The 26,222-nt window shown below is 47.9% G+C and overlaps 2 protein-coding genes across 2 annotated transcripts in view; one reads left to right on the forward strand and one right to left on the reverse strand.

Moving 5' to 3' along the window:
- Positions 1-3,700, reverse strand: part of TTF1 (transcription termination factor 1) — a 30,493-nt gene extending 26,793 nt beyond the window's left edge. Inside the window, 1 exon segment of the mRNA XM_030818085.1 lies at positions 3,645-3,700. The gene's annotated coding sequence lies outside the window, so the exon portion shown is untranslated.
- Positions 3,701-6,872: 3,172 nt separating this feature from the next.
- The window catches only part of CFAP77 (cilia and flagella associated protein 77), a 181,864-nt gene continuing 162,514 nt past the window's right edge, over positions 6,873-26,222 (forward strand). Inside the window, exon 1 of the mRNA XM_003276782.4 lies at positions 6,873-7,299. Within this exon, the coding sequence (XP_003276830.1) occupies positions 7,105-7,299 (195 nt within the window). The 5' untranslated portion in view covers positions 6,873-7,104. The remainder of the gene's footprint in view (positions 7,300-26,222) is intronic.

Below are 26,222 nucleotides of genomic sequence, written 5' to 3' on the forward strand. Positions count from 1 at the left end.
TCGGCCTCCCAAAGTGCTGGGATTACAGGCGTCAGCCACCGTTCCCCATCTATTTTTGCATTTTAAACATACCCTCAGCGGAAAAAATCATAGCAAAATGAAATTGTATGACAAATGACCAGCCTGTAGTCATGATTACAAATTTTAGATTATTCTAGATACACAGGTGGCTCACTGGAATTCTGTCTGGTCCCACTGCCTTTATGATGGAGAAAAAAATAGTTAACAGAGAATAACAGTGACCTGCACCATAAGGCCCCTGCCCCCTACAGCCTCACTTCTGAACTCATCTTTCCAACTCTGCGTTTAAGCCACAAGCAGCTTGTTTTGCTTCCTCAAACATGCCACAACCTTTCCCCCCAGCTCTCCATGAAATTCTCTCCACAGCCTCCCCACCCTCCTTGCCTCCTGCCATCCTTCAGAGCTTGGTTTGAAGATCAGTTCTTCAAGAAAGTTTTCCCTGATTCCTTGGGCTTGGCCTGATTCCCAAGTAATATACTTTCATATTTAAAAAAGAAACACTTATTTAGTCGTTTACAGGCTGCTTCTCTGCTTTAAAAAAAAAAAAAGAAAAAGAAAAAAGAAAACAAGGAAGAAAAAGATGGTTTATCTGTCTTGTTACCCTCTGTGTTTCTACCATGGAGAAGCCATTAGACTCCACTCGAGTGCAGGATCCACAAAAGGGCTTCGCAGTGGGGATATCAGGTATCCACTGACCTCAAACCAGAAGTCGGCCCCTTTGTGAAAGAAGTTGGATATGCCTTCTTAGTGTCCAACAAAGAGCGGACATTCTGCAATACACTGGAATAAATTTCATAAGCCACTAACGTTAATACTCACATATAGGGTGTGTGCACTTGGAATTAAAATACAGAAATATAAATGCACTTTCCAAAAGAGATGATTAAAAATATAATTTTGCAAACAAGTCTTATTGTTCTCTTTGCTCTGTATTGCTTCTGGGTTTCCTTTTTTTTAGATTTATCTTTGGCTAAATAACACATTTACATGGTACAAAAATAAAAATGATCTCATATTTCCTCTCCTTTCTTACACAGAAGGTAACATCTATATATTGTGATCTGCATTTGCTATTTTCACCTAACAATAGATCCTGGAGCTCTCTCTCTATCAGAGGTCTTTAAAGTCTGAATGCTAAGCACATTTTCTATAGAAGCTACCTAATTTATCCTGGGTAGTAAATATCAGCTGTATTAGACAAGAAATATGTTACTCCCCCAAGTCTAACACACCTGCTTGCACTGCCACATCCTCTCTCTCTCTCTTGCTGCAACAAATGAAGTGCCCCTACTGTCAAAGGCTATTTCCTTCCGTTGTAGGAAGGAAAATGTGTGCTGGCTCCCAACCCTCTCCTGCCTTCTCAGAGAGATGGTGGTCCCCCAGGTACCCCATCTCTCTCCTGTATCTTCAGCCTGTGTTTTCTAGCAAAACACCAACAATATTTAATCTCCTCTAACTTAAAAAAAATGCAACTGTCGTCTAACCCTAAAGTCTCATCCAGCTGTTCTCTTTCTTCCCCTTCACAGCAACAGTTCCTGATAGAGAAATCACTCTTTCCATTACCGCACCTTTCATCCACTTATTAACCCACATCCTTGTAGCTCCCACCCCACTACTCCACTAAGACCGTTCCAGCAAGAGTGCCTTTGTCCTTAAAGCCACTAACTTCAACAGACGACTTTCAGGCCCATCTTTTAGGACCTCTTAATAAATCACGAACAGAGCAAAGTAGATGATTTCTTTTTTTTCCTTTTTTTTGAGATGGAGTCTTGCTCTGTCGCCCAGGCTGGAGTGCAGTGGCGTGATCTCGGCTCACTGCAAGCTCGGCCTCCCGGGTTCACGCCATTCTCCTGCCTCAGCCTCCAGAGTACCTGGGACTACAGGCGCCCGCCACGACGCCTGGCTAATTTTTTTGTATTTTTTAGTAGAGACGGAGTTTCAGCGTGTTAGCCAGGATGGTCTCGATCTCCTGACCTCATGATCCGCCCGCCTTGGCCTCCCAAAGTGGTGGGATTACAGGCGTGAGCCACCGGCTGATTTCTTTTCTTTCTTTTTTTTTGGAGACGGAATCTCGCTCTCTCACCCAGGCTGGAATGCAGTGGCGCGATCTCGGCTCACTGCAACCTCCGCCTCCTGGGTTCAAGCGATTCTCCTGCCTCAGCCTCCAGAGTAGTAGCTGGGATTACAGGCGCACACCACCAAGCCCGGCTAATCTTTGAATTTTTGGTAGAGACGGGGTTTTGCCATGTTGGCCAGGCTGGTCTCGAACCCCTGACCTCAGGCGACCCACCTGCCTCGGCCTCCCAAAGTGCTGGGATTACAGGCGTGAGCCACTGCACCCGGCCTTGATTTCTTTAAATAACATTTCCCCTTCCATCAGTTCCTTTCCTTCTTTTTCGTAAGTACTTCCTAGGCTGCTCTCTGGAGCCCAGTACAACCTTCTAAATATATAGTCTCTCCCTGCTAAAAACTTTTTAGGGTTCCCGTGTTATTCTTAAGATAAAGTCAAAATCCTCGCAGATCTGCAAGGGTCTTCATTTCTTCATAATCTAGCCTAGAGATGGAGAGAGGTAAGTCCATGCCTACCTCTCTACCTCTCACTTCTCTCTAGGTTTCAGAAACCCTGCTATTTTCAGTTCCTAGAATACACTACCTTCCTTTTCGTCTCAGGAACTTTGCAAAAACAGCACATTCTGCCAGGAAAGCTCTTCCTCCGCATTACCTTTCTGCCCTTTAACTGGTTCAAGTGTGAAAGCCACTTTCTCAAGAGGACCCCTCTAACTCCTTAGCAGGTCTCATCTTCCTGGTTAACAATGTTTCCCAACAACCAGCTGCTTCCCATCGCACTTTTGGCAGTTATAATACGATCGGCTTCTTGAGGGCTGGAATTCTGGCCATCTTCCTCCCAAATGGCTCCCCAGTCAGTGCTCGATACATATAGAAAGAACGGATATGCATTTATCCCCCCTTACTCAGAACACACACTTCCCGCCCTGCAGGTACGTGCCCAAACCTGGTCCCGGATTCTCTCACCGCCTTTGGGGTGCGAGAGAGACCCCGCTCTGTTCCCGGGTGGGCGCTCCGGGGCTGAGACCGGAGGAACTAACCAGATGTGAACTCTGCATCTTCTCACTCCCAAAGACCCAAGCCTCGGCCGGGCGCGGCGGCTCACGCCTGTAATCCCAGCACTTTGGGAGGCCGAGGCGGGTGGATCACCTGAGGTCAGGAGTTCGAGACCAGCCTGGCCAACATGATGAAACCCTGTCTCTACTAAAAATACAAAAATTAGCTAGGCGTGGTGGCGGGCGCCTATAATCCCAGCTACTTAGGAGGCTGAGGCAGGAGAATCGCTTGAACCCAGGAGGCGGAGGTTGCAGTGAGCCGAGATCGCGCCACCGCACTCCAGCCTGGGCGACAACAGCAAGAATCCATCTTTAAAAAAAAAAAAAAAGACCCAAGCCTCAGTTTCCCCAAGATAAGGCGTGGGGCGAACACCGCGGCCTGGAGACCTCAGGCCAAAAGGCGGGCCTGCCAGAAGACGGGGAAACCCACCACCCCACGCTGGATTTTTACGTGCGCATTTTGAAAAACAGAAACAACTAACAAACACGCTTTCAACTTACCCTCCGAAAGCGCTGCCACCTTTCTCCGAACCCGGAAGTACTACTGTTGAGGAAACGGAAGTAGTAGTGCGTCGCCTTCCGGTCCCCTCGGCGTCCCGCTGCCATGGTAACACGGCCGCCGCTAGGCCACGGAGGCGCGCACAGTTGCCTACGCATTTTCTTTCTGGGTCCTTTAGAGGTCAGATGGGGTAAAGCATGCTCCTAAAACGAAGAAAGTAGGACAGAATCCCCCTCCATTGACGTACTAATGCATGCATGCATTCCATTTATTCCAGTTTTTGGTGAACTCCAGGAACAACTTAGGAAGACAGATGGCAAATCACCTAAGATAATTTCAGATTATCTTGTAAGGAAAATAAAATAGGGTAACGTGATGGAGAGTGACTAGGGGACGGTGCGTGCTACTTTAGATGTAGGAGAGGGCTCACTGAGGAGTGACATTTGAACTGAGTTCTTAATGGAAAGGGCAGGCAAAAAATCTAGGCAGAAGAGTGTTCCAGGCTGGAAGTGAGTGCAGAAGTCCTGAACTTGGTTGCTGGAGGACCTGGGAGAAGGCCAGAGCAGCTGGAGCACAGAGTGAATCCACAGAGTGAACCCACAGGGTGACAGACAGGTCACACACGCCCAGCCTAAGTGAATGCATGTGAATGCAGGGGAGGCGGTGGGAGATGAAGTCAGAGGTCTGCAGGGGCTAGCTGGTGCAGAGACTGATGGATGTTAAGCTTGGATGAAGTATCAGAAGTTTAGAGTTAGCAGGAGCTTTGGAGATCTATCCCAGTCTTCCCATTTCAACAGGAGTCCTGAAGAGACTTAGCTAAAAGGGCAGCTTTAACCTGGCCATCAATTCGAGGCCATTATATTTACCAACCAAACGTTTAACCTTTTTGGATAGTGAACATATACGATATAGGCAACAAGTTTTCTCACTTAATCCTTGCAGGTGTCTATGAGGTATTATTAGCCCCACCTTGTGGATGAGAAACCTGGGTTTACAGTAACTTGTCCAAGGTGACTTAAATGGGCCAGCCAGAAATCAGACGTATGCTGTTTCTACTACTCCACTATCTTGCCCCTCACTGTTCCACCTGACTTCTATGTGATCTGCCAAGTGGCTTTGATTAAAAAATGCACAACCTATGCTTCCGTGAAAGTCTGGAAGGGAAGCAGGTTGGAGAAACAATGAGCCTATATATGCACTCATGTTGCCATGCAAGGGCTGCTCTGGGATGTGGATGTGCAGTTGGAGCTCTGTCTGGAGAAAGTCTGTAAATGTGGTGGTGTCCACTGTTGATACGTAAGGCCTTGAAGTCCAGGTTCGTCATTGGTGTCACGTGTTCTGTGGTGAACCCAATTATCCAGAGCCTTGTGGTGCTAGTGATGCATGAATGAACCCACGAAAGGCTGGCACTAGAGGACAGATTAGATATCATCCAGGTTAGTGGTTTCCAATCCTCCTCCAACTGCACCAGTCACCTGGGAAGCTTTTTTCTTTTTTTAAATGCAGATTCTCAACTTTGCAATGGATTTTATATTAAACACTATTGTATCACATTAAAATCTTCGGACATGATAATGACATTGTAGTTATACATGGGAAGGTCCTTGCTACACGATGAAGTACCAGGGTTAAATATGGTGTTGACAGATCTTTTTCAGGTGATTCTGTAATGTGTGTATGTGCATGCTCACACACTCACAGAGAAAGAGCAAGAAAATGTGGCCAGTGCTGGGGATGGGTGAATCTGTTAGTCCAAACTGCACCATTTTGTAAGACCCCTGCCATTTTGCAGACGTTGGTTAAAGTGAAACATTCCACGGGGGTTCAGGCGGTGAGAAACAGCCTGCCTCTTATCAGATTCTGCTGGGAGAAAGTGACAGGAACATCACATTCCACCAGAATAAGGGCCAAACTGCCTCATCATGGGAATACCTTATCAACATCTTCCCGGGCAGCAAGCCATACTCCCTGGGCTCCTCCCTGCCCAGGCCTATAATTTCCCCAGCCTGTAAGCAGCGGTAGGCACTGGCATTAAGCTGGTCTCCCACCTCTGTAGGTCTCATGCTGGACATAAAGCCTGAATTTGCTGTAGAGCCGCCATTCTTTCTTTAACCCTCCCCTTCCCTTCAAAATCTAACCGAATCTAGGTGAAGCCTATACGTATTTTCATTGTATTCTTCTTTTGACTTTCAACTTTTCTGTAGGTTTGAAAGTTGGGGGTGGGTGGGTAAGGGGATTTTTAAAAATGCAGCATCTGGCCTGGTGAGGTGGCTCATGTCATTATCAGAGCAAGACTCCATCTCTTGAAAAAAAAAAGGAGAGCCTCAGATGCCATTTGCAGATATTCTGATTCAGTGAGTCTGGGGTGAGTCCTGTGAATCTTCGTTTTTCTTTTTTTGGCACATGGTCTCATTCTGTCATCCATACTGGAATGTAGTTGCCAAAACACGGCTCACTGTAGTCTCAACCTCTTCAAGCGACCCTCCTGCCTCAGCCTCCCCCATAGCTGGGACCACAGGTGTGTGCCACCACACCTGGCTAATTTTTTAAATTTTTGGTAGAAATGAGACCTCGCCATGTTGCCCATGCTGGTCTCAAACTCCAGGGCTCAGGCCATCCTCCCTCCTAGGCTTCCCAAAGAAATGGGATTACATGTGTGAGCCACCAAGCCCAGCCAAAATCTGTATTTTTCAATTTCCCTTCATTCTGTTGCTTAAATTTGGGAACCATTGATCTAATCCAATTCTAGACTTTCCTTGTCACCCATCTCACAGGAAGAAAAGAAAAAAGCCCTTTGGATCCAAGAGGGTGACTCGCCCGAGTCTTCCCAGTGGGTCAGCATCGGCATCAGGCTTTGAATGCATTTCGAGCTCTGTCTCGGGTGCGTGTGTGGCGCAAGGAGCAGAGGTGGGGAGGGGTTGTGAGTGGAATGGGGGTGAGCGGAGGATGGAGTGTTGGACTTGGAAGACAAGTGTAAATGACCCTCTAAGAGCCATGACGCTTTGAACGCAACCCATTGGAGATTCTCGGTTCTCCCGTATCGATTCAGGAAAACTCCAAACAAGTCCACACTGGTAGCCACCAAGAGTTTCTTGAAAGAAAAGTACAAGCCGAGCCCGGGTCTGTTGGCGTCCAGTCGCCAAGGAGACGGGCCGTTGCATTCGTCCTCCAGGGGTGGTCTTGGTTTTCTTTCCTCTCCCAGTCCGCAACGCGGGGTCCAGGAGACGCCCTGAGGATCCGGCGGGGCTCCTGCAGGGCTGCGGGGCTCTTTGCAATGAGCAGCTGGCGCGAGGGGGGCACGCCTGGCTCAGGAGGGGTCCTGACATCTGAGTTTCCCCCCACCCCGGATCCCGGTGGTGCGGCCCGGGTCGCCCAACAGGCGCATCGGAGCTCCCGGCTGTGTCCAAAGTGGGGAAGCGCGCCCAACCCAGCCCGCGGGCCGGCTCCCCGGCAACCCCAAGGATGCCAGAGGCCAGGAGCTCCGGCCCGGACCTCATGCGATGGAGGAAGCAGCAGCAGCCTGTGCGCCGCACGGTCAGCCAGGTCTGCCCGCCCCCGCGGCGGCCCCTGACCGTGGCGGACATCCGTCCCGGCATGGAGAACGAGCGGCTGGGGGTAGTGCGGGACTCCATGTTTCAGAACCCGCTCATCGTCAAGGTGAGCACCCCACGCCCACCGCGCTTTCGCTGTCGCCGGCTCCGGGCACCCGCGCCGCCTAGGGTCCCCACCTGCCGCGCCCTGGCCCCGCGGCCCGGGGTCCGAGCGCAGAGTGGGAAGCTCCAGCTTTGGTCCAGACAGGCCTGGACCCCCGTGCAGGTCGCGTCGAATCTCTGAGCCTCGGTTTCCCCATCCTCACAGTGGGATGATAATGGCACCACTAAAGGGACTGATTGGAAAGATTGAATAGGGTAATTTCTGCGGAACCCCAGGACAGCGCCTGACATGGGGTAAGGCTGCAATGGGGGCTGCTGTGGTTTCCCACAGAGTGAACCCACAGGGTGACAGATAGGTCGCACACGCCCAGCCTAAGTCGTGGCTGCCAGCCCTCCCGGGGTAAAGGCCACCTCTCCCGTTCCCCTGCACCCCTGGGGTACGTCTTTGCAGCGGTGGCTCCGTGTCTGTCCTGGAAGCATCACGTCGAATGTTCATTTCCATCCGATCATACTAATTTCTTACCCAAATTACAACCCTAAGAGAAAAAAAGCACAATCTTTGGCCTAGGAGGCTCCGCAGACAAGAATGAGGGAGCTGCGGTTTCGGGCTGGATCACTTTCCCTTCCATTGCACTTCCCTCCTCCCCACCTTTAGCCTCGCTTCCCGCTAATGGGAAACCAACACTGCTGTGGCGGCCACACCTTCCCGGGGACCACTGGAGAAGTCAGGCTGAGGCTTGGGGGTCGGGGAGCAAGCCTCTAGGCGAATTTATCTCGCGCCGCTGGAGGGCAGTGCGCCTTTAAAAATGCGCTCCGCGTCCCAGGTGCGGGAGTGGAAGGCGCAGGTGGTAACCGTGGATTCAACAACAATTATTTGTGTGACCGCCAGGCTCTGAGTAGAGCCCAGAGGTGGTGGTGGTTTGTTTTTGTTTTGGGGAAAAGGGAACTCGTGCTAGAATTAACTGAGTTAATTGGCTCCTGGCAAAACATTGACTCCCTCCTCTTGCCTTCCCTAAACTCGGTCCTGCAGAGGAGGAAGGATACTGCCCAGGCTCAGGCTGCACCTGGGGAAGGCTGGCTTACCACACTCGTGCCTTTCCATCGAATAGGCCCCTTTCCTAGGCCTCTCAAAGTGGAACAAGGCCCTTCACTTACTTCTAGGTGAGAAGAGCCACTCTGAGTGGACAGGCAGGACAGGCAGGTGGGGCTCATTATTCTTGGATGAAGGAGAGAATCACGTCCGCCACCTCTGACTACCTGCGTTAAGGTTAGGTCGTTGCTTTTGTTCAAGTAGTTAGTAGTGAGCCAACTTCTTCCTACTAAAGTGTAAAGTGAGGGCGTATGGAGTTATTCTCCACGGTGAGTTAGTGTGTAGTGCCCACGCTGAGCAATATGTACGTACATACATGCATGTGCATTTGTGTATGCACCCATGTACATACAGTTTACATCTATCATGTATACATGTATGCATATGTATAATATACATGTACATATGTGTAAAATGTATGTACACATATGTAAATTTCCCCCTTCTTTTCCTTTTTCCTTTTGCTTCCCCCGCCCCACCCAGCTATATCGGGGATAACATTTGGCCTCTGGATGGCACTAGCTGAACAGCTTCTAGGACCAATTCAATCCTTGATTTCTGAACCCAAGCTTAGGGTTGGAAAATGTACAGGAGATGACTCACCCACGACTGGGGTTCTGTCTTCAGGGCACGAGATACAGAGCAGGTCTGCCCTGGCCCCTGGTGACCATGCTGGAGCAGCAGGGACCCACGTCCAGGCTCCCGCTCTCTGATGATGGAGCCTGGGGTTCTCTTCTTCCATCAGGGACAGCCAGGGGGCAGCCTTTACCTCTGGCTTTCCTTCGTGGGTTCTTCAGGGTCTGTAAGGTACTTTCTGGAGCAGTTAGGATGACGTCCACTTTTTAGTATTTCCCATATATAATATTAGAATATCTTATAACTTCAGAGGTCAAAACCTGACAGAAATAAAAGTTGGCAGAGAAATTGACCACAAAAGGGAACCTTGACTGTTATCTTTTCCAGACCCCTTTTGCAAATGAGCACACTGAGGCCACCTCTGGTTTTTTTTTTTTTTTGCTCAAGGTTTTGGCAGAGCTTGGGTTTGCAGCTTCGTTTGCTAACTCCCAGCGCAGCATTATTTTTACCACTCCAAACAGCTTCCTGTATTAGTTTTTTAAAAAAATTATGAAACAACTTTGGTGTTTTTGACTAAAGAAAAAGAGAAAATGGAAAATATGTGAGGTCGTGGAGCTTTAATATTTTTTCTTTTCATGTTATAGAAATTTCTGTTGAGGTTGGCTTGTGGATTTCTTCATTGCGGCATGTCAGTTTCGCCATCATAGCTTTTCAGCTCCCCGTAGTAGTGTGTGCCTTTCCGCTGTGTATGGTAGAGGTTGGGAGTGCACTCTGCCTTGGTGTCTTTAGGAGGATGATTAGAACTAAAGTATATTTTGGTTTTGTCTAAGTCTGAACCTGAAGGTGTGCATCTATATTGGAAGACTATAGCACCTTAGAAATAGGCATTTATTCTACCATATCAGGGGGTTGTTTCGTGGGTTGTTTTCTCCAATGAATAGGCTCAGCATTTTGTTTTTTTCATTTAAAATGTAGAAACACTGACTGAACAGGCTCAACTGTGTTATTTCACATGCATAAAATTTACCAGGATGTATACACATCAGTTATTCAAGAACATGTCTGCAAGATGCCACTGTAACCAAGTGAAAAGTGAAAAACCGAAACATCCAAGCAGGCATTTTATCTACAAATGCTCAACAACCATTTGCCTCATTTAAAACCAAGTCAACTGGTTATTTAATAGGAGTGATTGAATCAAGTCGGTGTTTTACATGGCCACAAAAGATGTAAATATTTTCCATTAGAAAGGGTTTCAACTCTAGTGTAGACAGTGATGTGCAGTTAGCCAGTTTTCCTTCAAATGTGACTCTCTGGGAAGAATAAAATTAAATAGAGAAAGAACCAAGCTTCTCCCTGCTTGGTTCCCATTTCCCCAGAATTCTGTGACTCCACATAGAATCCTGCTACAATAGCCTTCAAGACTCCTTCACAAAACCTGTCAGGGTTGCACCTTTCCTGCCATCGGAACTCAGCTGATAACCTGTCAATACAATTATAGGGAGAGACTGCTTGGTTTGCTCCCCTGACAGCCTTGGATCTTCTGTCGCCCTGGAGAGGCTGCCTATGTACGGGGGTGGAATTTATGGAATCGAGCACCCTTAGAAAGTGCAAATGATCGTAGCACCCGATTTTTTCATAATTTATTACTGACTTTGTTTTTCTGTGGGGTTTTATGTAACCAAAACAAGTGCATGCATTTGTAAAATAGAGTCATAGAGCAGACACAGCATCTGGGGCTGGAAGGAATCTTACAGACATCTAGTCCACCTCCTTTTTTGAGGAGATCAAGGCCCAGTGAGGGGAACAGACTCATCCAAGGTGCTGTCCTCACCTGGTGGCAGAAGTGGGATGAGACTCAGGTCTCCTGGCTTCCAGCCCCACGTTCTTTTGGCCACAACATACGATTAATTAACCAATGACAATCCAGATATGGTAACATCATGTATAGCAGGCAGTCAAAAAGTGTTCACAGATGAATCAGATTCCAATATCATTTCATTCAATGTTCCTTCCAAAGTGAGCTCTACTGATTTCTTAGGACTTGTTGACAGCCAAGAAATATTTGTTGAAGGTTTACCAAGTGCCCAGCGCCATCCTAAGCTTTCCTGGGGGCATAGAAACAAGTTTAGAATTCAGTGTTGCTGAATTTCACAGGAGTTAACCGTTTACTATTTAGCTGGGGAGATGGGATACATGCACACATTTATAAATGTACAGATAGAGATGAACGCGAAGAGGCAGGCAGCTTAGCACAGCACCTGCCGTAAGGAAAGCTCTTGGGAAATGTTAGCTCTTATTCACACACACACACACACACACACACACACACACACACACACCGCATGTATACACAAATAAGACAGACATTGTGATGGGTCCCCGCCCCCATAAGTTTTCAAATGAGCTGCATTGCCCAGATGAGTTCAGATTTGCAGGAAGGGAGCTCTGGGCAGGTCTCAGGGACCTGGAACCAGACCTTGAAAAGTGAAAAAGCAGAGTTGGGAAAGTCATTCAGCTCCATTCCGCCCTCCTCAGCTCCTAAATGCTTGTAGGTTTTCACCCCAACTTGAGTCTTAGTTTACAAGACCCAATGCTGCCTCCGAGATCATTATCATTACCATCACGAGGAAGCGTTTATTTAGAGTTCAAACTGGATGCTCTACAAAATTCGGCAACCACACCATGCCCACTAATAGCTTAACATCTCTAATAAATATTGATGCTGGTGGACATAAAGGCACGGAGAGAGACCAACACAAAGAAGGCAGGCAGACAAAAGCACCGTTGTACAAATATCCCAGCGTGGGTCAGTATTTTTATTACATTTGAGTACAACTTGAAAATGTTACACGCAGCTTTACTGTTGAAGAGAACATAGCCCTGATTGCTCCAGTCCTTTTACATTCAATTACAATGTAATAGGAGAAAATAAAACCTTAGGAAGGGATTAAAAAATGAGCTGCCCATCCTGATGGCCCCGTCTTGGAGGGCCAGTGGGTCGGTTTCATTTTTCTAGAGAGTGCTGTGGGTTGATCCATCCCTGCAACTCTCTCCCTCGTGGCCCTTTTTTCCTTTTTTCTTCTTTTTAAACCGAAGTCTCCCACTTCCGGGTGCCCAGGTACATCCTTCAGTGAGTTGGGCTGAGGCAGGAAACTAACCCCCGTGCCCAGCCCCGTGGCCATTTCAGAAAGCCGAGCTGCCCCCTTCACCGGCTCGTCACCACCCTGGGGCAGCCGCTGCCCTGCCGGAGGAGCCTGCTGTCGTCTTTGTCCCTCTGAAGAAGGGGTGCTTTGGCTTTGAAGCGTTAATTAAGCACAGACCTCAGCACTCAGGTTCCTCCTGTTGAACTGAGCACTTCCCTATTACGTGGCTCTGAGAACACTGGGGTGGCGTGGCAGGAAGGCCGTTCCTCCAGGAAAAATTCTGAGGCTGGGGTGCACTAACCAGAGGTCCCTTCTCAGAACGCACCTTCCAGAGTGTTCCAGGCTCGAGCGTTGCCCACTGTGTAATCCTGCCTGCTTGTTCCTTGTTTTGAAAGACAAAGTTTTCTTCATTTACAACTGACCCTGCGGACAAAATTTCAAAACCCCATTTTCTATTGCAGTTGTTCGCAAAGTGTTCTGCGGTCTTCAGGAGCATTGGAGGTCTCGTGAAATGTCTGATTCAAACAGCCTTTTAAGAAAATGCATCTTGATATTTAAAGTTTAATAAAAACACCAAGACAATTAAATGTATTTTATATCAAATGCTAACAGTGGAGACCACCAACATGTTAGCTATGCTTGGAGTTTGCTAGCTTTGGGGTGTTAGTTCTCTGTGTGTGTGTGTGTAATGCTTGTAAATGTGTCACAGATAATGAACATTGTAACCAGGCATAGGACTTTGGGCTGAGCGAATCCCTTTGAGTAGGACAGTGTGCAGAGGGCTTTGCTGTGGTCCCTAAGACCTGGGCTGTGTTAAACCTTAGACCCGTCTGCTGGGCCCTCACTCCTGCCTCAAGAGTCTCAGGTTGGCTGGGCAAAAACAAGGGAGGCACACAGTCACACTCATCCAGTGTCTGGTTGATTTTTGGCATATACTGTAACTGTTGATATGCTATAACTCTTGATATGCTATAACTATTGAGTGCTTCTTATCGGATATTTGTGTTTTTGTTTGTTTTTTTTTTTTGAGACGAAGTTTTGCTCTTGTTGCCCAGGCTGGAGTGCAATGGCACAATCTTGGCTCACCACAACCTTCGCCTCCCCGGTTCAAGGGATTCTCCTGCCTCAGCCTCCCTAGTAGCTGGGATTACAGGCATGCACCACCATGCCCAGCTAATTTTGTATTTTTTTTTAGTAGAGACAGGGTTTCTCCGTGTTGGTCAGGCTGGTCTCGAACTCCCGACCTCAGGTGATCTGCCTGCCTCAGGCTCCCAAAGTGCCGGGATTACAGGCGTGAACCACCACACCTGGCCTTTTTTTTTCTTTTTGAGATGGAGTCTCACTCTGTTGCCCAGGCTGGAGTGCAGTGGTGCAGTCTTGCGCACAGCAGCCTCCGCCTCCTGGGTTCGAGTGATTCTCCTGCCTCAGCCACCCGAATAGTTGAGATTACAGGTGTACACCACCATGTCTGGCTACTTTTTGTATTTTTAGTAGAGATAGGGTTTCACCATGTTGGCCAGGCTGGTCCGAACTGCTGACCTCAAGTGATCTGTCCGCTTCAGCTTCCCAAGGTGCTGGGATTACAGGCGTGAGCCACCGTGCCCAGACGATCTTTTGTATTAGTTTTTTAAAATGCCAGCATCTATTGGTCATTGGTAATGATTCAACTTTAAATAAAATTGTCCTTGGAATCTTCCTTCAAGCTCCTGCATCAGTAGGTGAAGACCACAGTATAAATGAGGAGGGCTGTGAAAATGATTCCAGACTGCAGCTTTTGTTTTCTTTTTTTCTTTTCTTTTCTTTTTTTTCTGAGACAGAGTCTCACTCTGTCGCCCCGGCTGGAGTGCAGTGGCGCAATCTTGGCTCACTGCAACCTCTGCCTCCCAGGTTCAAGCAATTCTCTTGCCTCGGCCTCCCGAGTAGCTGGGATTACAGGTGCCCACCACCATGCCCAGCTAATTTTTGTATTTTTAGTAGAAACGGGCTTTCACCATGTTGGCCAGGCTGGTCTCGAACCCCTGACCTCGTGATCCGCCCGCTTCGGCCTCCCAAATTGCTGGGATTACAGGCGTGAGCCACCATGCCTGGCCGCAGTTTTTCTTTTCACACAACCACAAAAGATACCGAAATAGGTTTGTTGCCCAGGCAGATAGAAAACTGCACCTACTTCAGCAGAGAGGAAGGCCAGCAATGTGGTATAGATGCCAGGTTGGAGCGAGCAGATCCTAGAGTGAGTTCTGTCTCAGCCACTTACTGGCTCTACCACCCATGAGACTACTTACCCTTTAAGCCTCAGTTTCCCCTACTTTAAAATGGAATGGTAATAGTTAGCACCCCAGCATGGGAGAGTTTTGAGGATTCAGTGAGACAATGCAGGCAGGGTCTGGCCCAGGAAAGAGCTTAATAAGTGAGCATTTTGTTATTTTCCATTATCCCGAGTCCAAATATTTATGTTTCTCAAAGCTACCTTATTGTTCTCAGCAATTGACTTTAAGTCAACGTTAAATGTCTGAACTTACAAAGAAATGGAGAATGAGACAAATCCACCCAAGTGCTTACATTTTTCCCCCTTTCTGCTCTCACTGAAAAATACTGTCACTCACTTCATCTTGTATTTCCTGTGGCCATGTGCCCTGGGGCAGATGAGTGTGCCCTAGTTGCAAGTGAAACCATCCAATTTCTAGCACTCATGCCGAGCTTACCCTTGAGGGTTCTTGGGCAAGTGGCTTAATTTCTCAGCCTGGGTTTCCTTATTTGGAGAGTTTGGGCACTAAGACCTACCCTACCTACATCTCAAGATTGTAACGTGGTCGGATTCAAATGAGATACTATATGATGGAAGAGATTATGGCAAAGTGGAACGAGGCCAGGAGTTCTTAATTGAGGGGGGCAGTTTTGCTCCCCAGGGAACACTGGGCCGTGTCGGGAGACATTTTTGGTTGTTACACCTGGGGAGGGGGTGCTAGTGGCATCTGGTGGGCAGAGGACAGAGATGCTGCTCAGCATCCTGCTATACACGGGACAGCGCCCCCCCCACCCCAAAACAAGGAATCCTCTGGCCCCACATGTCAATAGTGCCAAGGCTGAGAAGCCCTGAACCAGGAGACATAAAGGAGACGTGGGAACTTCGTTATCCTTCACCCATAGTTCATGGTCTCTTGAAACCTAATGCAAAGACTCTTGAAATGAGTCGGTTTGGTTTTAATTGCTTCTCTACGCATTGTTTGCTTCCGATTGTCTTCCTCTCATACATTTTATGGCTATTTAAAATCCCCCCCTTTGAATCCGTTTCCTTTCCTGAGCAATGTAGCTTACATGAGTTTGCTAGCTTTTGTCTGAGACTTGTCAATCTCTAGCCTCACCCATGTTGTCGTTTAAAAAAATAAAAAGCATTTCCAGCAATCCATACAGGGTGGCTCAATAATTCATTAGATAAACTAATTAGCAAAGGGGCTGATTTGTTGAGTAATCACTGACCAGTAGACAAGCTTTGTTTCCCTGGTGCACCAACTTCCAAGGATTTTGTTTGGTTCTGTTTTGTTTCCCTCAGCATGAACTAATCTAAGATTTAAAACAAAATTGATTTAGTACACCAGAAATTAAGCTCACAGTGGGCCAGGGCCCTATCACAGACTCTATGCTCTCATTGTGGCACTAAATACAGCATTTCAGGGAAGCAAATAAATATGCTTTATAAAGAAAACAGCTGTATTTTTCCACCCAATCATTTAAAGGCACATCAGGGTTCGGGCAAGAAACTGACAGACATGGGTCAATGAACAGAAAGGTCAACATGAGTAGCACACAGGAGGGAGAATGGCCACCAAAAGGATTGTGGAAAACACATAATGAGCCAAAAAGAGGGATTTTTGATCTTTTATATGAACCAAACAATACATATTTGGGAGACCGGTGAACTCAGAAGCATACAAGATAAATTTCTTTGTGTGGATCGAAATCTTGTGTTTGTCCAGAAGAATGAAAGTGGAGGCTCAGAACTCTTTGATTTCAAGGTATGTATGGCATTAGTGAGAGGCCACACGGCTGCCAGGTGGCTGGCTGTTTGTAACCAATAGCACAGCGTCTAAGCTGTGCCGTGGCATCAGAGAAGCAGCCCCAGGGAGCCAAAGCTCGGATGCCACAGCCTCCCACAAAGATGGGGCACCCAAAAAGGCAACGAGAGAGGTGATCTTTCAGCCACAGCATTTCTGTTGAGGGAATTAGAAAATTTACTGGCAGCTTTATTAGTTAATTTTACTGGACAATAGTGAATTTGGCTGTGTCACCACATTAAAATGCCATCATAATATTCCCATTATGTAGAATCACATTTATATTTTCCGTCTGCTTCCCAGGAGATCTTTAAGAGCCAAGATATTGGCTTTTTTTTTTCTTTGTATGCGTTTAAGACTGCTAATGAACCCATGAGCCAATGAGCAAATATTTATTGAACACCTACAATGTGCAAGGGACCGGAGGAAACACAAGAGGTTGAAGACTTTGTTTCCAAGAAGTTGTAGTCTGATCAGAGAGAACCAGACTTTGCACATTAAAACCCATAAGTTATTAAAAGTGGGTGGCTGGGGCAGTGATTCACACCTGTAATCCCAGTACTTTGGGAGGCTGAGGCAGGAGGATTGCTTGAGCCCAGGAGTTCGAAACCAGCCTGGGCAACATAATGAGACCTGGCATCCACAAAATTTAAAAAAATTAGGCGGATGTGGTAGTGTGCACCTGTAGTCTCAGCTACTCAGGAAACTGAGGCAGAAGGATCGCCTGAGGCCAGGAGGTTGAGGCTGCAGTGAGCTATGATCACACCACTGCACTCCAGCCTGGGTAACAGAGCAAGACCTTGACAGAAAAAAAAAAAGTGGAAGGAGAGGTGATGAGAGGCCAGAATGCCACATTTAAGGGTTGAGGCAGGAGCAGTATTGGGGCTTTCCAGGCAGCTCAGAGAGCTGATGAGGTTGGGTTGGAACTGTAGGATGGACTAGATTCCACTGGGGAAACAGGACAGGAAGGGGACACCTAGAGCAAAGGCACATCACCTGGAATGTGCGAGGTGTTTCCAGCAAGAATGGACATACCTGTAATCCCAGCACTTTGGGAGGCCGAGGTGGGTGGATCACTTGAGGCCAGGAGTTCGAGACCAGCCTGGCCAACATGGTAAAACCCTGTCTCTACTAAAAATACAAAAAATAAAAAATTTTCTGGGCATGGTGTTGCACACCTGTAATCCCAGGTACTCAGGAGGCTGAGGCAGGAGAATTGCTTGAACCCAGGAGGTGGAGGTTGCAGTGAGCCGAGATCGCGCCATTGCACTCTGGCCTGCAGCCTGGGCAAGAGAGTGAGACTCTGTCTCAAAAAAAAAAAAAAAAAAAAAAAAAAAGAAGAACAGAATGATAACTCTATGATTCTATGCATTCATTCACTCACTGCTTTAATTAACACTTTTTGAGCACATAATGTGTACCAGGCACAGTACCAGGCACCAAGGATACAGGGGTAAACCCACCTGGATATAGGCTTTGTCCTGGAAGAGCTTACAATCTAGCAGGCAGAAGCAGACATAGATGAAAATCAACAGCAAAGTGGTACACACGTGGCCACAGCCATCTGGACGGGATCCATGCCCAGCACTGAGGGCAGCTCCATCTTCACCTGGACGAAAGGAGATGAGGAAAGCTCTCATAGGCTGATGGCTTGGCTTGTGTCTTTTTTTTTTTTTTTTTTTTTTTTTTAGATAGAGTCTCGCTTTGTCACCCAGGCTGGAGTGCAGTGGCGCGATCTCGGCTCACTGCAACTTCCACCTCCTGGGTTCAAGTGAATCTCCTGCCTCAGCCTCCCAAGTAGCTGGAATTACAGGCGCCTGCCACCATACCCAGATAATTTTTGTATTTTTAGTAGAGATGGGGTTTGTTTCACCATGTTGGCCAGGCTGGCCTCAAACTCCTGACCTTAGGTGATCCGCCCAGCTTGGCCTCCCAAAGTGATGGGATTACAGGCGTGAGCCACCGTGCCCGGCCTTGGGCTGTCTTGACACAAAGATTAGCAAGTATGTGGGGGGGAACTGAAGAGGTGGGGGCAGGGGGAGATCCAGGTTTTGCTGGGCTTAAAGTTTATGCAATTTTGGGAAACAGAAATACAGAATTAAGAAACAGAATACAGAATTACAAATAATTTTGAAAATTAAGTCCAAGGCCTTGGAATGTGCTGGAGAGTGATCCCGAAGCTAAACTTCACTAGTTTCGTGGTAAATCTGCACAGTCTCATTGGCTCTGAAACCTTGAGTGAGTCACTGGATGTCTCTAAGCCTTGATTCTGCACACCTGAATGGCTTCTCTCCCATCCTTCATTTGCTCATTTGACCATTTGCAAAATGTTTATTGAGGAGCTGTTATGTGTGCTGGGCCTTGGGAACACCTCAGTGGATAAGACAGCCTTAGTCCCTGCCAGCAGGTGGCTTTTTTTTTTTTTTTTTTGAGACACAGTTTCACTCTTGTTGCCCAGGCTGGAGTGCAATGGTGCAATCTCAGCTCATTGCAACCTCCGCCACCCAGGTTCAAGTGATTCTCTTTCCTCAGCCTCCCCCGTAGCTGGGATTACAGGCTCGCACCTCCATGCCCAGCTAATTTTTGTATTTTTAGTAGAGAGGGGGTTTCACCATGTTGGCCAGGCTGGTCTTTTTTTTTTTTTTTTTTTTTTTTTTTTTTTTTTGAGACGGAGTCTTGCTCTGTCCCCCAGGCTGGAGTGCAGTGGCGCGATCTCGGCTCACTGCAAGCTCCGCCTCCCGGGGTTCACGCCATTCTCCTGCCTCAGCCTCCCGAGTAGCTGGGACTACAGGCGCCCGCCAACACGCCCGGCTAATTTTTTGTATTTTTAGTAGAGACGGGGTTTCACCCTGTTAGCCAGGATGGTCTCGATCTCCTGACCTCGTGATCCGCCCGCCTCGGCCTCCCAAAGTGCTGGGATTACAGGCTTGAGCCACCGCGCCCGGCCAGCTGGTCTTGAACTCCCAACCTCAGGTGATCCACCTGCCTCAGCCTCCCAAAGTGCTGGGATTACAGCCGTGAGCTACTGTGCCCAGCCCAGCACGTGGCTTTCAAGGCCCTACAGAAGACAGACAGTAAGCCAAGGACTCCTCTCTCAGAGATACACATTGCGGAGGAGTGCAGGACGCTCAGAGTCTAGGGAAGCCCCACTTGGAGGATACCACGGATGCTACGTTTTAGCCCAGCCCTTCAAGCTGAGGGGTCCTGGTCAGTGAAGAGGTACTGGAAGTAGAGTGTGTATGTATCCGTGTTCGGGTGAGCAGTGGGACGAGACAGTTCCAGGCAAAATAAGAGATTTTATGAGAAGACCCAAAGCAAGGAGGAACCTGGAGCTTTGGAGAAAAGGGGCCGGGGGCTGCAGTGAAGCAGCAGGGAAAGGCAGCACTGAGGTGAGGCTGGGCAGGAAGTCAGAGGCCAGGGACACCTGCAGGGGTCAAAGCAGGGGGAATACACAAAAGGCTAAGAGACAGGTCCAGAAACCAACAAGAGGCTGCAGCAACCACACCTCCTTCCCTCCACTGAAGGTGACAACAGGCCGACAAAGGGATACACTCCCAGCGGCAGCGTGCTGCGATGTGACAGCTGGTATGGACATGTTAGTTGCATCCTGGTCCCCAACCAGGCCGGGCACAGATGGCAGGACGTGTGCCTCCAGGCTGGTTTAGGGTTAGTGACCACGATTTGTTTACTTTTTGTAAGTTACACAAGCCCAAGTCCGCCGTGCTCTGTATTTTCACCAAGTCGTTTGAGGGAACCTGCTGGAGCAATTCCTGGGGGTCACTTAGGGCTGAGTGTTGGGCTTCGCCGCTGCCTCCAAAACCTTTACAAACCATCACTGAAGATTTTGCTGTCTCTGTAGGCACCCAGGGGGCATAAATTCAGAGGTTTAAGCAAGTCTTTTAAAAACTTCCCTTTCTAAAAGGAAAGCGCCTGTTGGGTGAACCTGAAAGCTCTGTCTTTTCTTAGGCAGCCGCTTGCTTCTTGGGGAGATCTTCCCAGGATCGCCCTGCAGGATGCTCATGGGCCTGACTTCTCCCGGAGTGGGAGAATGAGGAGGAGGCTGAGCCTGGAGTCTGGGTTTCCAGGAGGCTCCTGGCTGTAGACCATTTGATCAGCTGACACCCCAGTGTGCCCACTGACAGCAGCTGCCCTCTGTGCAATGTGCTCACTGTGTGCCGGGCACTGTGCCTCTCCCTTACATCTTTGCAACAATCCTGAGATGGGATGACTATCATTCCCGTTTTACAGATGGTGAACTGAGGCTTATAGAGGTTACACACATTACCCATAGTCACCCAGCTCATGCCTGGAGGAGCCAGGCTTCCAACCAGGTCTGTCATCCCAAAGCTTGAGGTCATAACCACTGTGCAGATCCAAAGAACTTAGTGACATCAGTGGCCATCACTTGTTGAGTACCTGGCCAAGTGCCAGATCTTTTACATATGTTATCTCAACTCTGCAAGCTCCATGTCTTGAGCCCAGAAAGTCTCAGAAACATGCCCAAGGCCACATGAAAGGTAAATGGCAGGATTGGGGCTGGCAGCGTGGCCTGAGTGAGTTCACAGCTTGTCATGCTTCCTACATGTTATGCCACACAGCCTGTTACCCTGGGAGACCCCTTTGTCCTGATGGGAGAGAAGAATCCAGTTAATCCATGTGCTTGTCACCTGCGTCTGTATCTATCTGAAGGGTCAAGCTCATCTGGGGATGTGTTTTCTGTTCTCCAAGGACCTTACAGTCTAGTTGAGCAGAAAAGTCACATCACACACGTGCACCTATGGCCAGAAGTTGACTGCACAAGGCTGAAACCAATGCAGCCAAGACGTCCATGGCTGTTAAAAAGAGTTAGGAGGCCGGGTGCGTTGGCTCACACCTGTAATCCCAGCACTTTGGGAGGCAGAGGCAGGCAGATCATGAGGTCAGGAGATAGAGACCATCCTGGCTAACACGGTGAAATTCTGTCCACTAAAAATACAAAAATTAGCCGGCATGGTCGCGGGTGCCTGTAGTCCCAGCTACTCAGCAGGCTGAGGCAGGAGAATCACTTGAACCAGGGAGGCAGAAGTTGCAGTGGGCTGAGATCGTGCCACTGCACTCCAGCCTGGGCGACAGAGCGAGACTCCATCTCAAAAAAAAAAAAAAAAAAAAAAAAGAGTTAGGAAGAGGGGGCAGCCCTGTCCTGGCCTGGTCCAGAAAGACCTGTGGAATTGCTGGAGGGCTGAGAAGAGGAGGGACAGGTGTAGACAATGGCCAGACAAGGTGAGAAATTGGCTGCCATGAGCTTGGGTACATTTTCAGGGGAAGTCTGGAGGGAGCACGCTACCAAGAAGGCGGCAGAGGGAGGTTCCTGGGAAAGGGACGCTGGGATCAGGTGAGGACCGCTCAAGGAGCCTTCACTTTGAGTGTCACCACTTGAAAGTTTAAAGAAGAGACTCGGGATAAAGACACATAGATACCGGGTTTCCCACGGATGTCAGATTTCACGTTATTCCAAACGTGCGCATCTGCCAGCCAGGGAGCCAGGATGGCTGGGGGCAAAACCTCCATCAAGGCTGAGCAGAGCGGTCTCCCCCTTTTCAAAGGAAAGGCATCCCCTCCTCCTCTCCCAGCCACGGCTCCCTTCTTCTCCCCACCTCCCCTAATCAGAGAGAGCAAATTGTTATCAGATTAGCGCCAGCAATGAAAAGCACAGTCCCGCTCACCCTCGCAGTTAGTTAGCATTTAGATAGACTGGGACTGGGGCCCACACAATAGGCATCAAAGCCCGGCTCAGGGCGGCGGGAGGGATTAATTTCTTTAACCAACAGGCCTGATCTGGCCTAACTCATTACCCTGCCTTGTCAGTGTGGATGTTAGATTCGATTGAAGATTATACCATTTAGGCCTTTCCCTTGTTTTCTGCCGAAATCTGGGCTATTGAATTGCACATTCTTGTGTCGCCCCCGTCAATACTCAGCGGCCTGAGGTTCTAATTCTGCTTCATTTAAACTTCATCAACTTTTCCAATCAAGTGGAAGCATCCGAAATAGGCTCTGTGAGCAGAAAGGCCCGATTCCCTTTGTCAGATAATTTATTCTGTTTTCTCCTCCCCCACTCCTTTGCTCTCTTTCTCTCTCCAGCCTCGCTCCCCACTCCCCTCTCTCAATGCTCCCCCCTCCTTATCCCCACGCTGAAAATGAGATTACAGTATTTAAATGACTATGGTAATCAATCTAGGGACCCCGAGCTGAGATTGAGGTTAATTTTTCTTAGCAGAACAAAGAAGCGTGATGCCTTTGGGGATGTGAAGGTGCAATCTGGGTTTCTTGCTTGTGTTTCCCCCCCTCCCCCGAAATGGCAGTTTTAGGAGTCTTTTCTTGTTACTAACTAGGTGCTGAGTGTGATTTTTAAAGGCGGCAGCCCCTAAGAGAGCAGAAATGTAATTTTGAGCTGATAAACAGCTAACGGCCTTCAATCAACAATTTTAATAGGAAAAAAAAAGTCACTTACATGATATGGGTACAGATCTAATGAAAGGGTGATCATTTACCTTATTTATTTTTAAACACACATGGAATAATTTCCCACTGTGTTAGAACTAGTAATTACAGCCACACGGTGCGCCCGTAAACTTTTGAATGAAGAGCCTTGTCACTCAGACGGCCCTATCCCTGGCAGCTTTTGCTGCTATAAAAGTTGAGATTTTGTCATGTTTTGGCTAATTGGAAACCGGGTCATTATACCATTGAAAATCTACATGAAAGTGACTTGTTCAATTGTTACCTGAAGCATTCACAAGCCGGCCAGTCATTCTGCTGAGACCCCCGCCCGCCTCCCCTAGCTTCTAAAACAGAGAGAATCAAAATATGTATATTTCTTTGTCTCCCTTTGCTATCTTGTCAGAGCTGTTTTACATGCTGCCACCCAATGTTATCTTTTATTTGTGTCAGGAGAAAGGATTTGACAAGTTCAGTATACAGTGTTCATTTGGCAAGGCAAATTTTTCATACCAATTTTGAGTTAGGAAATGAAACCATCTTTCAACAGAATGAGCAACATCATTTTTGGACAGACTTATTATGAGAGAGAGGATTGCAGAACTTCATTTCCTTGCATGATCCCGAAAAGTCTAATACATTTTTTTAAAAGTAGGATCCCGTTTCCACCTGCAACCCAAGTTGGGGGAAATGAGAAACAACAGTAATGTCTTCAAACAGGGAGGCCTAATGTCACATTCCCCACCCCCCGCTCCCCGTTCCCCGCCAGTTATTAAAAGGCTGGAATAAATTGTTCCTCTTCTATATTATAATGACTTTGCTTCAGACCCTTTAAACTGTGGGTGAGTTTCTGACAGTCATCCACATTTGCAAAGCAAAATATTTATTAACCATCATCGTCTAAAGCAGCAGAGGAACCTGAGGCAACCTTGTTTGTGCAGAGTGAAATTCCCCTGCCCCCGTACCCACTTTCCATCACTGTTTGCCTAAAAAAGAAGACTCTCTCACCCTCTGTGCTACCAAATTCATTTGGGGCAGTGGTTTATGGTGACATTTTTCTTTCTTAAAGCAAATATTGACTCACCATGGGGAAATTAAAACTCCATTAGGCATCGCTACATTGTCGAGCAGCCTGCATTACAGCAGTCAAGCTACTATTAATTGGTTTCTTCCTCAGGAATAATTCAGGGAGGGCAGAGGGAATGGAGAAAGAGAAGATGGATCTCAACCGTAATTCCTTAAAATGACACCATCTAAATCAGCAAAGGTGATCATTATGTGGTTATTAATCTAAATATAACGAAGACACTGCCTAATAATAGGATGAATTTATCCATATAAGAAGCCTGCAGCTGAGTTATTTCTGGGCTGGAGAGAATACATTTTAAGACACAGGTGGGCCAGCCTTGGCCAGATTTGGGCCAGAACCGGCTTCCCCAGAGCACGAGAAGCCCCAATTCTTCTCTCCTCTATCTGGGTGAAGAAGTTTTTGTTTCCTGCAATAAGGTAATTAGCTGTTCCTGCAGCCCATTCACGGCTTCCTTCTCAGCACCAACACTCTCCTTTCTCACCCTGGCCATTCCCTCCTTGGCCATCCAGCAATTCCCGCCATGCCCAGCCCATCCTATGTCCCACCCACTCCACTAAGACTTTTCCAGTCCTTCTCGGGTCTAGCGGCTTTGCCCTCTGTATTAGGGCTGCCTAACGAATGACCACACATCAAGTGGCTTAAAAACAGGTATTTTGGCTGGGTACGGTGTAATCCCAGCTACGTGGGAGGCTGAGGCACGATAATCGCTTGAACCCGGGAGGCGGAGGTTGCAGTGAGTCCAGATCACGCAACTGCACTCCAGCCTGGGCAACAGAGTGAGACTGTCTCAAAAAAAATAAATAAATAAAAACAAAACAGGTATTTATTCTCTCCGAGTTCTGGAGGCCAAAGGGCTGGTTCCTCCTGAGAGCCATGAGGGAAGGATCAGTTCCAGGCCTCTCTCCTGGTTTGTAGATGGCCCTCATTATGTTCCCATGACATTCTGCCTTTAAAGGTGTCTATATCCAAATTTCCCCCTTTTATAGGGACAACTGTCTCCTGTAGTATCACCTCATAATTAACAAATTATCTTGCCAATGACCCTATTACCAAATGAAGTCACATTCTCAGGTACTAGGAGTTAGGACTTCAGTGTATAAATTTTGAAGAGACAGAGTTCAACCTCTAATATTCTCCATTGACCCCATGGCTCCTTTGTTGAGCATTAGATTCTTTTTTTTTTTTTTTTTCTGAGACAGGGTCTTGCTTTGTCACCCAGGCTGGAGTTCAGTGGTACAATCATAGCTCACTGCAGCCTTGACCTCCTGGCTCAAGTGATCCTCCCACCTCAGCCTCTTGCATAGCTGGGACCACAGGGGCATGTGCCATCATGCCCAGCTAATTTTTAAGTTTTTTTTTTTTTTTTCGTAGAGACGTGGGTCTTCCAGTATTACCCAGTCTGGTCTCAAACTCCTGGGCTCAAGCCATCCTCCCGCATTGGCCTCTCAAAGCGCTGGGATTACAGGTGTGAGCCACTGTGCCCAGCCAGGCGTTAGATTCTTAATAACTGCAAGGAGCCGGGTGCGGTGGCTCACACCTGTAATCCCAGCACTTTGGGAGGCCGAGGCAGGCGGATCACTTGAGGTCAGGAGTTCCAAACCAACTTGGCCAACACGGCGAAACCTCATCTCTACTAAAAATACAAAAAATTAGCTGGGCATGGTGGTGGACACCTGTAATCCCAGCTACTTGGGAGGCTGAGACAGGAGAATCGCTTGAACCCGGGAGGTGGAGGTTGTAGTGAGCCAAGATTGCACCATTGCACTCTAGCCTGGGCGACAGAGGGAGACTTCGTCTCAAAAAACAAACAAACAAACAAAAACCCTGCAAGGGAAAAACGCACCTAGGTTACCCTGGAAATGAGGTTCCTTCCAAACAGCTGGGGAGGTGCAGAGGTAGGAGCCATTCTCTTGCCATCCATAGTCTGGGTTTTGAGACTAGGGAACACACCCAGGTCCCAAGGCCTTCAGGGCACAGTCAGCACTTTGAAGACTGCCCTGCTCTGTGTACATTGGCATCACCAGGCTGCGATGGTGTTGGTCAGGGTCCCACCAGGCCCTCTCTGACCATTGGCTTCTGTCATATCTCATTCACATGTGACTGCTTTGGGCCTGGGTCCTGGTCTCTGGTCCCTGAGTTTTGGTTAAGAGTAACAAGGTAATCACTAGAGTGTCACCCTGCATGTTGAACTGGGGACCTCTGTCTTGTTTTCTTTCTTTCATGATAATGGTTTTTCTCAAATGTTTGCCTATTCTTGGTTGGGTATTATATTTTTATTCGCCATTCCCTAAATATTTGCCCGTGGATGTTTTTTCTCTCACTGCTAGAGACTGCGGGGGAGAGGCAGGCTAGATTGGAAAGTGAGATAAACTAGTGGTTTTCCTTCTGCGTATGGGAATAAAGAGCTACATGAGGGTATCTTTAATCTCTCCTTTCTGGCCAGGCAAGGTGGCTCACACCTGTAATCCCAGTACTTCGGGAGGCCAAGGTGGGCATT

This window comes from Nomascus leucogenys, chromosome 8 (assembly GCF_006542625.1).
Source record: "Nomascus leucogenys isolate Asia chromosome 8, Asia_NLE_v1, whole genome shotgun sequence".
NCBI lineage: Eukaryota > Metazoa > Chordata > Mammalia > Primates > Hylobatidae > Nomascus > Nomascus leucogenys.